The 16,298-nt window shown below is 42.3% G+C and overlaps 1 protein-coding gene across 1 annotated transcript in view; it reads right to left on the reverse strand.

The window, feature by feature from the left end:
* Positions 1–374: 374 nt before the first annotated feature.
* Positions 375–16,298, reverse strand: part of LOC129146496 (endogenous retrovirus group K member 8 Gag polyprotein-like) — a 61,057-nt gene continuing 45,133 nt past the window's right edge. Inside the window, exon 2 of the mRNA XM_054699058.1 lies at positions 375–3,040. Coding sequence (XP_054555033.1) covers positions 380–2,902 — 2,523 coding nt within the window. The 5' untranslated portion in view covers positions 2,903–3,040 and the 3' untranslated portion in view covers positions 375–379. The remainder of the gene's footprint in view (positions 3,041–16,298) is intronic.

Here is a 16,298-nt window from a genome sequence, read left to right on the forward strand (position 1 = left end):
GATGGTATCTGCGTTGAGTACGAAGTTGGATAGATCTAGGCCGCCAACCACCACGGCCGCAGCTGCCAGCATCGAGAAGACGGAGATCAAGGCGGCAACAACTAATGCCAGACCTGCTTGTCGATTTCGGATGATTACCTGAGAAGTAGACTCAGACACATGGACAGGCATAATGACCTTAAGGAAACGCATGACAACAAAGGAATTGCTGAGGGTTCTGGACCAACAAGAGGAAAGGTGACAGCTACAATTGAGGGAGGATTGATTGTTGAATGATAGATTGAAAGATACTATAGAAGGGAGTCCAGTGGTGGAACTGGTAGACAAGAATGACGGGAGAAGACCCCCCTTTCTGGAAACCGGCAGAAGGAAAGGGGGATTATTTACTATTGTCCAATGAATCATGTTGCAAAGGAGGGGGGGTGCTTGCAGTTGGAGGTGGAAGAGTAGTAGCAGGTGCAGGATCATTTTCAGAAGGTTTGGAGAGGGCCTCTTCGTTGGGCGGATCAGAGGGAAGACTATGAAGTAAGCAAGTCAGCCGAAGAGGGATCCAACGAGGCTGAGGTTGACCTGGAGGAAAGATACAAAGGGATCCGGGCGCCTCGGCGAGGACCGGAGCTGGTGGTTGCCATTGAAGGGAGTGGGGCTCTTTCCAAACAACTGAGCGGATAGAATGGTTGGCCTGTGTTTGCCAATGGACCTCCGCTCTTGTTAATTTAGTTTGGGTGTCCAAGGAGGCAAAATTAATAGTAAACAAAGCCCTGGACAGGCGAATGTGAGGGTCTGGTGGGGTGGAATTAGATTGTTTTTGTATTTGATTTTTTAAGTGTTGATGGGCATGTTCTACGAGAGCTTGTCCCTGAGGATTATAAGGAATACCTGTAATGTGAGTGATATTATGGTCAGAGCAAAAGGAGGCAAAGGATCGGCTAGCATAAGCCAGGCCGTTGTCTGTCTTGATAACACGAGGCCGTCCCATGTACGCAAGGGCCTGCCACAAATGTGAGATAACATCCTTGGTCGCCTCCCCCGAATGAGGGGATGCAAAGAGGAGGTGTGAGTGAGTATCAATGGAGACATGGACAAAGGATTGGCGTCCAAAATGAGGAATGTGAGTGACATCCATTTGCCAAATGTGATTAGGAATAAGACCTCGTGGGTTAGCACCCTGGTAAGATGGCAGTGTAGGAAGGTGGGTTTGGCTCGCCATGTAATTCTGAGGAAGGTGATAAGAAACTGGAGGTGGAACTTGATTGTACGGCCCCTGAGAGAGGGGGGCCTGGGGCCTTGGAGTCCCCCTCGAGTTTGACTGACGAAAAGGAGTTATGGGTGAGCCAGTTACATCAAATTTTGAACGGCATTCATTAGCCCAATGGAGGCCCTTTTTGCAACGAGGACAGGGACCGGGAGATCGTGGACGTGTAAGGGCACCCCGCTGTGGCCTGGAAGTGGAACTATTAGGGCAGGAGGGGCATTCATTGCGGAAATGGCCTGTTTGACCACACCCAAAACAGGTACCACTGCGTGTGGCGTGCTGGGCTGACGGCTGCAGAGCCGCCGCCATGATGGTGCCTGTAACGGTAGCCCCGTCAATATCCTTACACAAGCGTATGTACCCAGAAATATCCTGTTTATCCTTCCATGGGCGAATGGCCTCCTGGCACCATTTGTTAGCATTTTCAAACGCCAATTGTTTGACTAGTATAGAGGTAGGCTCGCCCTCACCCATAATTCGAGAGGCGGCTGTTAGAAGGCGAGCTACAAAGTCAGCAAATGGCTCTGAGGGGCCCTGGAGGATTTTTGTAAGGGATTGGTGAGGCTGTCCCCTGGATCCCAGTGCCTTCCAAGCCGATTTTGCTGCCAAGGCCACTTGCGCAAAAACAGCAGGATTATACAAACATTGTTGCTGGTTAGTACTATAATGGGGACCCTCCCCGGTTAACATTTCTTTAGTTTGTTGGGGAAAACCTCTTTGAAGATTGGTTTGAGCATACTGGTCACAGAGTTCCGTAAACTGACCCTTCCACAAAAGATAATCCCCCGGGCTCAAAACCGCGCGGAAAGTGTCCTTCCAGTCATTGGGTGTCATAATAAAGGTTTCAAAGGTGTCTAACATTTGGTGAACAAAAGGGCTCTGAAGTCCATAGTCTTTGATAGATTCTTTTAAGAGCTTGAGGTCTCGGAAAGGCAGTGCCGAATGTTGCCGGAACGCCTGTCCCTGAGCATTTTGAACAACCGAGACCAGGCCGGCCAGAAGGGATTCCCGAGAATTTTCAGAGTTGGAGGGTACAAATCTCGAAAGAACAGAAGTTAGGGACTGTATAAGCCCAGGAAGGTCTGGGTCAGAGCCATGGGAGTTGAGTGGAGGGGCAGAGGGGAGAGTGTGGGGGGAGGGATACCGCCGATTTTTGGTTGATGGGGGTGGTCTATCATAGGGAGGTGGATGGTCTGTATTGTCCTCCACATCCCCCTCGTCTGAAGAGGAATCTCCCCCCAGTTTTGAGGATTGAGAAGGGGGGGTTTCCGTGGCTGAGCTTGCTGTGGCTGAGTATGTGGCAGGCTTTTCGCTTTCGGACTGAGCCGCGGAGCGCAATGCCTCAGCCACTAGTTCACAAGCAGCTGCTCCCCCGTCACTAAGGGCATCATGGACTAACTGCCACAGAGAAAAAATACGGGGGGGAATAGTTTGGGGTCCGTAAAGGTCCCTGTGAAGAAGGAGGTCCGCTTTGACCTTTTCCCAGTTTTGTACAGAAACCGTGTCCTGCTGAAGGAACCATTTGCTGGTATTTGCGAGGACTGAGACTAGATTATGAAGGGTCTGAACCTTAATGGGAGTTCCATAATGTTTAAGCAGAAGTTGTAGGGCTCTAACAAGTTGGCCCTTGGACATGGTATTGCCCATGATGCCGATCACTTACCTAATCCTTACCTTACTGGTTGATCGGTCCCTCAGAGGATCCCTCGTACTCGTGCCCCACACTGGGCACCACTTGTCGGTCCGTCCCGCAGGCCGACGGGGTTCAGGAACACGGCGGAGGGGCTGGGGATGAAAAGACGCGTGCATTCACTTGGCTGGAAGCAGGAACTCACTTTATTACCGAGGGGAGGGGCTATATTATAGGAAAGCCTGCGCCTGCGCTTTAGGTGGCTTTTGCAACATCTGGTTACTGTTGCATCAGACTCCGCTGACTCATCCTTGGGCGGAAGCGAACACCACCCCAGGTCCCTCTGCTGGTGTGAGCCTGGTACTGACAGCTAAGATACAGAATCTTTTACCATCCCATCTACTCCACTGCTATCACCCTCACCCAAGTCAGCATCTTCCTTCTCCCAGGTTTTTGTAACACCCTACAAACTAGTCATCTTCCTTTCACCCTTTCCACATGTTCTCAACATAGCCACAGCACAGTTTTGATATAAACCTAAGTTTTTATCAAACTGTCCTGACCTGTCCCAGCCTTCTGTGGCTGTCTATCCTGAGTCCAGGGACAGCTGCCAGGTCTCATTGGGTTGCAGACCTCTTAGTCCCAAGGAGCTGGGTGCCTACAGTGGCAACTACTTTGTATGAGATTCGGAACCCAGCTGGGTCCTGTAGGGTAAGGTAAAAAAATCAGGCTTTTCTGCCCTCCCGCCATCAGGATAGATGAGGGAACCCTGTGATCCTGAATGCATGCCTGATGGCGGGCACCTGAAGTGGGTACACCTGTGCTAAGACTGTGCTTTTAAGGGTGGTGGCACGAGGACACCAGTAGAAGCTGAAAGAGAAGAAGCCCGAAGCAGAAGCAGAGAACGCCAGAGAGCCCAGATAGAGTGAAGATTTGCTGGGGGCTGGGAGGACTGCCAGCCTCCCGGCCCCCCAGCACCCCTGCCTGCCACGTACCCGCTGAACCCCAATAAAAACCTGCAAAACCACTGAGGACTCTGACTCCTCCTTTACCCGGTCTGCATGGGATCAGAAAACCTGCCCCGTGTCCAGTCCTGCCCCTACAGGTCCTAAGGCCAGGAAGTCTGAGTGCCACATCTGATTTTCAGCACAGCAATACATAAGGTTCCTTTCCTGCAAAACTCCATGCCCTAGTTTCAAACAGAAAGGAAGCAACTAACCTCACCAGAATGGCATAAAGTCTACTTTAAACTGAGAAATAGGAAAAAAAAAACAAGAGCAGAAAATGGCCTTCTCTGAACTTCCCTTTGATGAGTAAAGCAGACCTCTCTGAGAATTCATCTGCTTTGAATTACCCTCTCCAAGGGAGACTTCTGTAGGGGAGGAGCCTGCCTTGGCATCAGGTGTACCCAAGGAATTGTGTGATTAAGACCTATCAGAAACATCCGTACTGATAGGTCTCCTATCCATCTCATTGAGGTGGTATATAAAACATTACCCCCTGGCTGTTCACAGAGCCACTCCTTCCTTATAGCATGTTCCCACTTACATGTAGAGTAAAGGTTCCTCCTGTCTAATAAATTGTCTGATATCCCCCCCACCGATATCTAGACCTAAATTGGTAGAGGAAAATTTTTTCTCCCAATAACACCTTCTAAACGTTTCTGGATATACCTGAGTGTGTTCAAGTACATAAAGGAATTTGGATACCCTGATCTTGTTTGAAGATATAAGAATCCAATGTACAGGTGCACAGGCTTTCTGGAAATTCTCTTAAATTTGGCTCAATAAACTTTGAGAAGTCATCCCATGTGTCTTAAAAACAAAAACACCTAAGGGCAGTGGATGCTATGGGGTACACACAGATGCCCCTTTTAGGATGGAACCTTACACTAGCTCAGAAACTGACATTTGGCTGCCAGTGGTTTCTAAACAATAACTGGTCCATGTAAGGGTATAAAATATTTACCCTTATTCATCAAGTAAGCATGAACTCTTACGGGCTGTGCCAGCTCCAGGACTTCTTGTGAATCTGCTGAGGTCTCCACTATAACTGTATTACATGTAGTTTCTCATTCTGGTCAGTTCTGCTCTCCAGCTTCCTCAGAGGTGTGACTTCAGAGAACATTTCCAAAATAAATCTTTTTTTTTAAGATTTATTTATTCATTTATTTATTCAAGAACTGGGGTACAGGCCAGATGCACGGGAGGGAGAGAGGATTCACTAGGGAAAGAGCGGGGAACAGAACAGGCAGACTGACGAAATACACTGCTGAGGGGAGCAGCGGGCAAGACAGGAGAGGTCTGCTGCGCCATGTGGGACCCTCACCAGCCGGCCGAGATCAAATCAGCACTGCAGAGGCTTCAGATAGCTTCAAAAAGTGGCACTCAACTGCCTGTGCCACCAGGGGAGGCCTTCCAAAATAAATCTACTGCACACAATCAGAACCTGTTTCCAGGAGAACTCAAATTATGATACTAAATCAGATCACATCACCTCTCTACTCAAAACTCTCCAATTATTCTCCATTTCACAGAAAAGCCAATGTCCTCACAATGGCCCAAAGGTTCCAAGTGAAAAAGGCCTTGTTGCCGCATCTCCCACTGTGAGTGCCCACATCCCACTGACCAAACGCATGCAAGCACACTGCTTCTACCGGCTGTCCCCACTCTCTCAAATGCTCTTCCCCCGTACACCCAGTTTATTCACACCCACTTCAAGTCTTTGTTCAAATGCCACATCCCCAAAGAAGATTTTTCTGACCATCTTATGACACTAACACTGTCATGCATTTTCACACCACTCACCCTATTTTGTTTTTCTCTATAGCACTTACCTTACTGGTCATCATAATATACTACTATCTGTTGTATATTCCTCATCTTACTATAAGAGCATGTGTGTGTGTGTGTGTGTGTGTTTTATTTACTACTGAATACTCCATGCTTAAACAGTGCCTGGTACTGGTACTCAAAATACTAACTTATTGAATGAATGACTGAAAGTCAACTGTTTATCATATTTACATATGAATGTCAACTGGGCATATTTACATACATTCTTATCGACAAGGTTCCTTTCTTGCGAAACTCCAGTTCTTATACACATAGGAAGTATTCTCAACTGGCATCTTGAAATTGCAGTTCAATTTAAAACAACAATTTAATCTTTAAAACAACCCTGAGAGAAAAGTATTATGACCTCCACTTTTGAACTTGAATATAAAACAGAGACTCAGCTAATCACACCAGAATATTACATATGTAAAACTGAGTGAGCCCGGAAGTGAATTTCTGTTGGTCCAAACTCAAAGCCACATAGTTTCTGCTATACTAGGTATTTAGGTTCAGACACTGAGGACATAAGATTGACTAACTGACTTGCTCAGAGAGGCTGCGGAGCTGCAGCTACATTATTTCCTCAAAGAAATCTAATCCCAACTGAAGATAGAATTCCAAAAAGGAGTGAGATAGAAATCATGATCATCTATTTTACAAAATTCCATTTGTGTACATGTTCTTTAAAAATGCTTAAAATCCGTAGATTTGTAGTAATTCCTGATGGATATGCCCACACAGGACTAATTAACATGCAAGTAGCTACTTGCACCCAGAGAAACCTTACCGAAAGCTACATACATGGTTAGTAGTATTTGGACCATTAGGGGGCAGGTGGGAGAGAGAGGATAGAAAACTAAAGTCTAGGTTATAGATCTGAGTTAATGGAAGAAAATAATTCACTCTCTGTCTTCCACTAAGCAAAGAAAGTTTTATAAAGGAAGTGGGATTATAAGAGCTTTCTCAACTCCAGAGAGGAGGAAGTTTGGCAAGTTGACACTATATTCTTACTCAGTGCTCAACACCCATTAACTTCAGAGAGCACTTCTAGTCTGGATCAGCTGGACAGGATGCAATGCAAATGGGAAATGAGCCTAACCCTGCCACAAAAACCTTTAGCTCCACACACATGTGGGTCTGATGGAATCCACTGACATAAAAGGAAGGTGGGAAAGCTCTAAATTGACTTTTACCATCTAAGGATGTTCACACACAAAGAGTGCATTGTACCCACTAATGAAAGACATGTGCTAGAGTGGTTACACATTGCACTGAATGAAAACTAATGACATGAAACAGCCACAGTGCCTCTAGAGTGACCCCTGTAAAACCTCGCCCTGACTTGTAACAGGCAAAGCTAAACCAATTTATCACTGAATTATGCATCATTTAATAAAGACTGGTGTGACTCAACCTGCCAGGAATGCTAAAAGCCTGAGGAAATGGCCTCCAAATTCCCCTCTCCTTTTCCCTAGCTCATCTTTAACCCTTTAGTAACTGATGGACTTATTTAAGACAAAATCTAAGCTTTGTAAACAGTAACAAATAACTTAAAGGTACTCTGATCTTGTGGTTCCTGGGGTCACTTACTTGAAAATTACTACTCTGGCAGAGTTAACTCCTTTTTCTATAACTCTATGGAGTGTGAATTAAATGGAAAAGGAAGTATTCTCACCTGGCATCTTGAAATTGTAGTTCAAAGTATGTTTCTGGATGCCAAACACTAGTGTAGATTTTACTAGTGTCATCTATAGGGTTGTTATCAAAATACATTTTAATATAAATAAAAAATCCTATAGGCTACTGCTGTCATTTTTGGAGTCTGTGGGCTTGGAGTGCAAGGTCCTTGGATTCACTCTGGGAAAGGTTTCACCAGAGCTCCCCTTTCAGTGCACCCTTTCTGGTCTTGTGGCGCACCTCCTTTTCAGTTTGTTTTTTTTTTTTTCTATTCTTGTCCTCCATCAGGGGAACATGGCGAGTTTCCCCGCGAGTTTCTCCACGAGACAGACAGTAGTTATATTTAAAGAATAGGTTTATTAGGGAAGGGATAAAACAGTTAAAGACACTTGCATAGACACAAGCGGGCAGGAGGAGCTGCCCCAGAAGAGACAGGTTTGCTGAAAGAGGCCTGCATGGCCTTGACAGGTCAGGGGCAGGCAGGAAGCTGCTGCCCTGCAGGAGCGAGTTGGTAAAAGAGGCACCTGCATAGTCACAGGTGGGCAGAGGGATTGCTGCCCCGAGCCAGTGCAGAGACTGCACTGACATAGGCTTCTTCTGTTTGGGAGGAGCTCACTCCTTGTGAGCCTTCAGTTGGTTGCTAATTTTGGATCACTATGTAGGCTCAATCTCCATATCTTTACTTTTGGATGTGCCCTGGGATACCTGCTTGGAGTTTATGCTTTGTAATGTAGGCGTCTGTGCCTAAGGATACTAGTCTGCCCCTAAGGAGCTTGGTTTCCATAGCTGTGTCAATGGCTATGTTAATCTCTTCTGCCCCAATCTGCTTGTAAGCCAGGTTTCTGGTCTTGTGGTGTACCTCCTTTTCAGTTTTGTTTTGTTATTTCCTATTCTTGTCCTCCATCAGCTACTATATTCTGAACACAATTCTTTACATTTTTAAGGATAAACACCCTTGCCAACTCTATCAGTATCATAGAAACAAAAAAACTCAAGAAATTACAAGCAGGAAGATGTCTCAATAAAAATAAACCATACAGGGCCTCCCTGGTGGTGTTATAGGACAGGGAGAGGGGCAGCCCAAACCCCACAAACGTGCCTATTCTAAATGGGTTCTGCCATCCGCCGCATCAACACAAAACATATGAGACTTTAATGGGAAGGAACTTTAATTAAACTAGGAAACAACACAGGTAAGGCAAAAAGTCTAGTTTCTAAATGAAGCACCCAAAGTTACCCATCCCCTCGTGGGTAAAAGTCCATCCATATGGGACTGGCCCAGAGCAAGGCCCCAAAGCCTGCTACAAGTCTAAAGCATCTTCCAGTGGGGACCCACAGAAAAGGGTCACAAACAACCGGACAAGCCCGGAAGGAAAAGAGCAAAATCAACATCCAGATAAAAGCTGCCATTGTCACCTCCCCACGGGTCTCACCCACATCTGTGTCACCCAGTCCACGACCAAAAGACAAGCGCAGTTTCTTCACGTGTCTCTAGGCTCCATGCGCCTCCTCCAGGTCTCCTTCTGGCTCCATCCTACTTTCTTCCTCAGTCTCTTCTGCCGCTTCTCTTCCTGCTCAGCTCCACCCTTCCTTGGGTGGGGCAGGGAACCTGGAACCTCCCCCTTTCCTGGGGACCACCCTGTTACAGTGGTACAAGGGGTTAAGACGCAACCTGTGAACTGCAAGTGTTCGATCCCCAGCCAGTTAGCAATCCACATGGCGCATCAGACCTCTCCTGACTTGCCAGCTGCTCCCCTCAGCAGTATATTTCAGTCAATCTGCCTGTTACGTTCCTCACTCTGTCTCTGGTGAATCCTCTCACCACCCACACCTCTGGCCTGTACCCCGTTCTTGTATACATAAATAAATCTTAAAAAAAAAAAAAAGAATAAACCTTGCAGTGTTATAGGGCAACAGCAGGACTAAGAATAGGGACATCCTGATCAATTTATAGATCACCGGAGAAAAATCATTTAGTAAAAATTCAGCCGAAGTCAATAAACTCACAGCAATTTCCACCCATACAAAAGTTTTCTAATAATGGCCAAAAAATAGTATTAGATATGCTCTAGAAACTTAAGAAACTTCCCAAAACCCTTCCTTTATTTTACTTCTCTATACAGTATAGAGCGAGTACAAGTCTAAACCAACATAGAAATGTTTAGATTCTTTGAAATTTTATGAAAACTTTTTTCATGACAATGCAACAAGGATCATGTGTCTTTTCAACTGAAGCAAAACAGTAGATGAAGCCAAAATGCATTTATTATTAAGTGGGAGAACCATAGGTTATATTGAAGACCAAAGCAGTCACAATGATCCTTCATCTGAGATGACACTCTATTAAGAATCAGCCTGTTGTGTTTTTGCATTTCATTCCTCCTTTTTCTTCCACCACAGAAATGAAAGTATCAAGAAACTCTGAAATATTGGATAAAAAAAAAATCGAAAGGGACATTCACATCCCAGAAAGCTGTTACTAATCATTAAGACTTGCCACCATCTTTTTATTAACCTTTATTTTTCTGGAACTATTTTTTTATTTAAGAAGTTTAAACCATGAAATATATCTGAAATGAGAGAGACTGTTCTAAGCATTTTACAAAGACTAACTCAACTTGTACACAACAACATTATGCTAAATGACCTATTATTAGTCCCATCTGAAGAAACCAAGCCATGGAGAATTGCTGTAATTTAGCCAAGGTCAATAGCTACAAGTGGTATAGATGACTACTTGATTTGTCTGTCCAAATCAAGACACTCATACTCTGGAGCCCATGTATTTATTTATGCCATATTATCTCCAGAAAAGCAACAACAAAAATCTGAAGCTTAAAATAAACCAAAAAAATTCTTCAGTCTCTGTGCACTCCACTAAGGTCACAAAAGTGAGCTTACACATTTCAATACATTTTTCTCAAGTGAAATAATGTGAATCCTAAATTCATTTCAGAATTTTGTATAAAATTTGTGAACTATTTTCCTAGGATAAAAGTGGTTTATTTCTATTAAGAAGACAAGAACATTGTGAGAAGAGCCAGGATGAGAAACTGAATCTTTCAGCTTCATTATTTTCAACACTTAGTAACTTGCTTCAAAATTACCACATCAGAGAGACTCAAGGCAGATATCCTTATCTCCATCCCAATCACATTTGGGGAGTAATCAAGACACAAATTAGGAGGCAACCAGAAAAGCAAAACAAGGCATCTCCTTTTGCAGAAATTGAGTGAATCCCAAGCTAATCATTTTAAAATTCAAATGTCTGCCTTAAGAAAACAGCAAAAAGGAAATAGAAAATGAAATGTGGCAACATTATGGATCTTTATTCTCCACTCTACTCTACTTGATATTATTCATCCCAACCTTTCCCCTCCCATTTCTGGATGCTTGACCACTTAAAAGCTTTGATTTCCATTTGCCTTTATTTGAAAGGGCTTTGCACATCTTTTAAGCATTCTGATTGTTTTAATGGAAAATTCAAAATCAGTATTTCCAGAAACTCTTGAGAAATATGAAGGAAAAAGGAAGTCTAAAACTGACTTCTAAAAATGAATATTTATCAGAAATTCTAGAATGGAATAATTAAGTCAAATCCACCAAGCAAGTACAGTTGATTATCCGGTATAGTAAATACCACTTTCCTTGAACATTTTGCCCTCTATTATTAAAAGAATGAAAGCAAATGCCCATGCTTACACTATTCCTTTTTGAAAGGATTTGTCTTTGGGAGAGAAGAACAAGAATTCTGTGGAAGCCTTAGTCCTGGGAAAAGTAAATGGGAGACCACAAATTCTCTGGGCTTCCTTGGTGTCTGCAGGTGACCCAGAAATGATACCAGAGAGAACAATCTCTCTCCAAGGTGCTGGATGCCTGTGGTAGTCTGTTCTTCATTTCACTTTCTTCAGATAAAGTATGGTGTTCTGCACTTAGCAGGAGATTGATTACGGTGAACTGGCTTATATTGTCTGGCAAAGTTAGAGGGAAATTTGAAAGTTAATGAACAATTTAATTCTCCAGAGAATGTCTGAATCTTCTGGAGAATTTGGGTAGTATTGACACAACAGCCTTTGAATACAACTGTGATGAAAGTACTTTCAAATAACATTAGGGGTAACTTAGAGTCATTTCTTATCACCCAATCACTTTAGAATGAACTCTGACAATGATCAGCAATGATACATTATGGGTGGCATGCCAATAGAAACCCACATAGAAGACATCAAACTGGAGCTAATGTTTCTCTGATAGGCATGATTTAAAGATAGACCGTTATGGCCTTCAATGACCCATAAAGATCCATTTTATAAAATATTATTATTATTTAATTATGAGTGTGGCAGCAGGCTCCAGGTTTTTATGTATGCCCTAAAGCTATCTCTAAAATATTTCAGATAATGTAAAAGCATGTACCTGTGTAAATGCTAATAATAATAATACCATGGCAGAGCAGAGCAGGAAGTTTAAAAAATAGATAAAGCCAAAATGTGCGTGGGGTCTCTGGTAATTGGAAGAGTCAATGGCTATATGATTCAAGAAAATTGTCTCCTGCGAGAAGGAGACTGATTGTCCTGCATTTATACAGCAGCTAACCAACACTAAGCAGACTTTCCTTTGCATATTATTGGTGCCAGCCCGATGAGGCAGAAAATTGCATCGTGTCATTTAATTTCCCAATCTTTGTTTTCATTGTATTAATCTTTTGGCTTTGCTTCACTTTATAATTTGAAGGCTCAGCAAGAAGCAAACCAAATGGAAATTCAGCTTACTTTCATGTCTAGCTGAATGTGTTTGGTGCAGTTTCCAAAAGTTTAATTCTACGTAATACTGTCCATGAATAATAATAGGTTGCTTCTGTATGCAGACTTATTAGTGTTTATTAAGGGTTGCCTTAAAATTTCTGGGAAATATGCCCAAAAGTCAGTCACCAAAACTTGATTAACAAATTGGTTACAGAAGGAGAACAGATAATTTTTTAAAACAGAAGTATATCATCCTGTTGAGATATAAAAACTAAAGCCCTCAAAAACTGATTTAAGTGAGCTTTTCTTTTGCTGTCTTCCTTCTTCCCTTCCTTCCTTTATCTCCCTTCCTTCATTCTCTCCTTGCAGTTAGTCTAATTTTTAAAGAGGAAAGGAAATAAATATGGAATCATGCAGTGAGTTACGTAAGAAGTGTATCTTGGGTTATAAATAAAAGGTTTTCACAGTTTGGGGAGAGAAATAATGCTGTACAGAGGTTTGAAATGTTTGGACTTTGGAATCAGACCAACCTGGTTTCATATCCTGCCATCTCTACATAACAGCCATGTCTTTTGGTAAGTTGCTTAACCTCTTTGAGTTTTGTTCGCTCCTTAGTCTGTAAAATAGCACAAGTTTTTGTCAGCATTGTCATGAAGAATGAATGTGAGATGCACATAAATACCTAGCACTGTTCCTGGCCCCCAGGACGCTTTCAACAAGGGGCATTATGGTAATGCTATACAGAGGCTGCTCACCTTTGCTCTGCTGTCATCAATGTATACTCAACAATTAACTGAAGAAGTGAAGAAATCCCATATTTCTACCACAATAATGCTGGTGTCACATACAATATATTTGAGAATGCTAACTTTGTAAATGGAGTCTTCTTTTCCTCCTGATTTGTATTATTTGTAATGACTGCAAGATTGTAATACATAACTTAGCTCAAAAAGAAAATATGCCCACATTATATAACATTTTCACTGCTACAAAGGTTATATCAACCCATCCGCTTTGCTAAACATGTTCAACTACTGATTCTTCTGTGTTGTGGGTCCATCTAAAACATGGTTTACAAGGAAGAATAAATACAAAAGAAATAACCAGAGAACCAGGAAGAATGCTGAAATTACATCTGGAGTATACAGTGGTGTCACTTTGCTCCTCAGATCTCCCAATCTCTAAGCCTCCCTTCATGGAAACATTTTAGAAATCCAGTGGAAAAAAAGAAAAGAAGAAATCCAATGGGTCATACAAACATGGGTAAGAAGAAAAGAAACAGAGAAACTCACTACACTTCCTCAAGTAAAACTAAGACTCAGTTGATATTCCCTTTCTGGTTAAATTTGTCTACATTTTTATGATGGCCAATTCCTTCCACAGATGTTGCATCATGTGACACACAAGTCTCATGGAAGAAGTAGGACAGGTGTTATTGATTCCATTTTAAAGATGAGAAAAACTGAGGATGGGGAAGATTATATAAAATGTCCAAAGCTACCTACTGCTAAGTGGCAGAATTCAGGCTTGAGACGAGGTCACCTGATTCCAAGACCGGTGTTCACATCTTCATGTCAGCACTGAATGCTCAGTAACTTAAAATTATTGCCTCCTCAAAAGTACTGTGATTCAGGGCCTCCCTGGTGGCACAGGTGGTTGAGTGCAGCACTGTGAAGCTGTCCACAGCCTCTGCAGTGTGGGTTCGATCCCAGCTGGCCAGCGAGAATCCCACATAGCGCAGCAGACCTCTCCTGTCTCGCCCACTGCTCCCCTCAGCAGTGTATTTCATCATTCTGCCTGTTCTGTTCCCCGCTCTGTCTCTGGTGAATCCTCTTGCCCTCCCACACATCTATCTTGTACCCCGGTTCCTGTATAAATAAATTTTTAAAAATCTTTAAAAAAAAAAGTACTGTGATTCAATAAATGACCTGGTTATCCACATAAAAACAGGAAAACCTACTTTTTAAAGAATATTAACCTAGACTTAATTGTTTGTATTATTAGAATATATCATTCTGAGAAGAGATGGGGGTGGAATTTTGCTGTTTACTTTTGCTAACTTGCGTTTTTAAAGATTCAGCATTGTTTTTTTTTTTTTCTTTTTAGATCAAATGATGGGAAACTTTTTTTTTCTCATTTTCCTCAAATTTCTATCATGCTGTGTGTGCCAGCTACCCCATTCTGAGTTGTAGAAATGATATCGCTCCCTTCTCTAAGCTCACCAGGCATCCACAAGTAACAACTAAAAGTCCCTAGGCTTTCTGTAACTTAGATTTCACTTTCCTAAGAGTCTCTGGCAACAATGTCAAATTACAAGAATTGGCACTCCTAGTCAGCTCAAAATACCTGCTAAATGTGTTACTATACATCCTTCTCAAAGTGAGTCATCACTGTTATAAAATGAAGTGGTCTTATATAAATGTCAATTCTGAGTTATATTTGTCAAGAAACTCAACCTGTTTCTGATACCTTATTTGAAATTAGAGGATGGATGAGCTTCTGTCATATAGCATGAGATGGTATAAATTTATCAGGCCTATATTTTACCCAACAGCAGAAATGCCTTAGGAAGTTAATTACCAGCACTTTATGCTAACTGACAAGCAACTTCTTAGCCCCATGAATGTTATCCCAAATAGTTAATCATGAAGGTAACAAAGATAAAGTGGACATATACATGCATCATCAGGACAAGCAAATTATAAAAGAAAAAAAAAAGATCATTATGAGCTCTATAGCTAAGGCTTAAGGTTGTTATTCAATGCTGATGCCAGCGGCCTTTTCAAATTTTTTCCTCAAGATTTTTTAACTGTTAAGGTATCTTTTATTAGCTCAATTCATTTCCTATTAGTCTTAAATTTTAACAAGGCTTATGGCAAAGCAGGTCTGGAAGAGATCTTATTAGCTTTCCCTCAGCATAATAAGTGCCATATGGAAGAAAGAAATTCAACTCTCAATAGACAAAAGCCATTAGAGTCAATGGAGGGTTAATGTGACTTTTAATAGGAGGCCCATTACAATTCTTAGGACCCATAAAGTCAATTCTACACTGGATATCTATTTAAATATAATCAGAGTGGTCCCGTTATCACCCTCCTCTACAGAAAAAGTAACATCTTTCTCCCTATGAGCTCAGATTTTCCTCAGGGCATTATATATGGCCTGTCATCCCTTGTCTTACAAATATACAGGACAATCATGTTTGTCTTTCCTGAAAATATTTCACTAGTTAAAAACAAAAGTCATGGCCTCCCTGGTGGTGCAGCAGTTGAGCACTGGGCTACAAAGCTGCCCGCAGCCTCTGCAGCACCGGTTCTATTCCCGGCCACTGGTGAGAGTCCCACATGGCGAGCAGATCTCTCCTGATGCACTCGCTGCTCCTCTCAGCAGTGTACTTCGTCAGTCTGCTTGTTCTGCTCCCCACTCTGGCTCTGTGAATTCTCCCGCACTTCTGACTGTACCCAGTGCTTATATAAATAAATAAATAAATCTTTTAAAAAAAAGTCAGCTGCTCATTAGAAAATGAATTTGAATTTGGAATTCAGCAGCTTTAGTGTGAAAAAATAGTAACATAATATTGTAATATTGGCATCTCATATAATTTTATACCAGTTATGCATGTATATAATACATAAAAATATTTTCCCACCACATATTGCTGAATATCCATATTTCATCTACAACCTCCTCTGAAAATCAGCAACCCTGTGAAGAAAAAAATAATTAAAAAATTCAATTAATTAGGTCCAGAAACTAAGAATGATATCTAACCTCCACCACTGTAATTGCATGAAAAACTAAAGATGGTCATTTGGAAGGGCCTCTGGAGGGTAAAAGCACAGGCAAAGAAAAGTTGTGTCAGGGATGATAGGACAAATACCAGTTCTGGTTTCAGAAGACCTGGCGTTGGTCCCAGTTCTGTTACTATCTTTGGCCAAATCACTGTACCCCTAAGAGCTTTCTTTTCTTTGCCTGTAAAGTGATATGCTAGACATGATAAGAGCTAGTGACAGATTTCACCTGATGTTCTATTAGTAGTAAACTAGCAGAATTCTCAGAATGAATCCTGGTTCATTAGGAAACAGTGCCATGTTCCCCTTCCATGTCTGCCATGGAAGGGGAAGGTAGGAAGAAGTGTAGCACAAATTACCATC

This window comes from Talpa occidentalis, unplaced genomic scaffold, assembly GCF_014898055.3.
Source record: "Talpa occidentalis isolate TD23 unplaced genomic scaffold, MPIMG_talOcc4v2.1 talOcc4.2, whole genome shotgun sequence".
Taxonomy (NCBI): domain Eukaryota; kingdom Metazoa; phylum Chordata; class Mammalia; order Eulipotyphla; family Talpidae; genus Talpa; species Talpa occidentalis.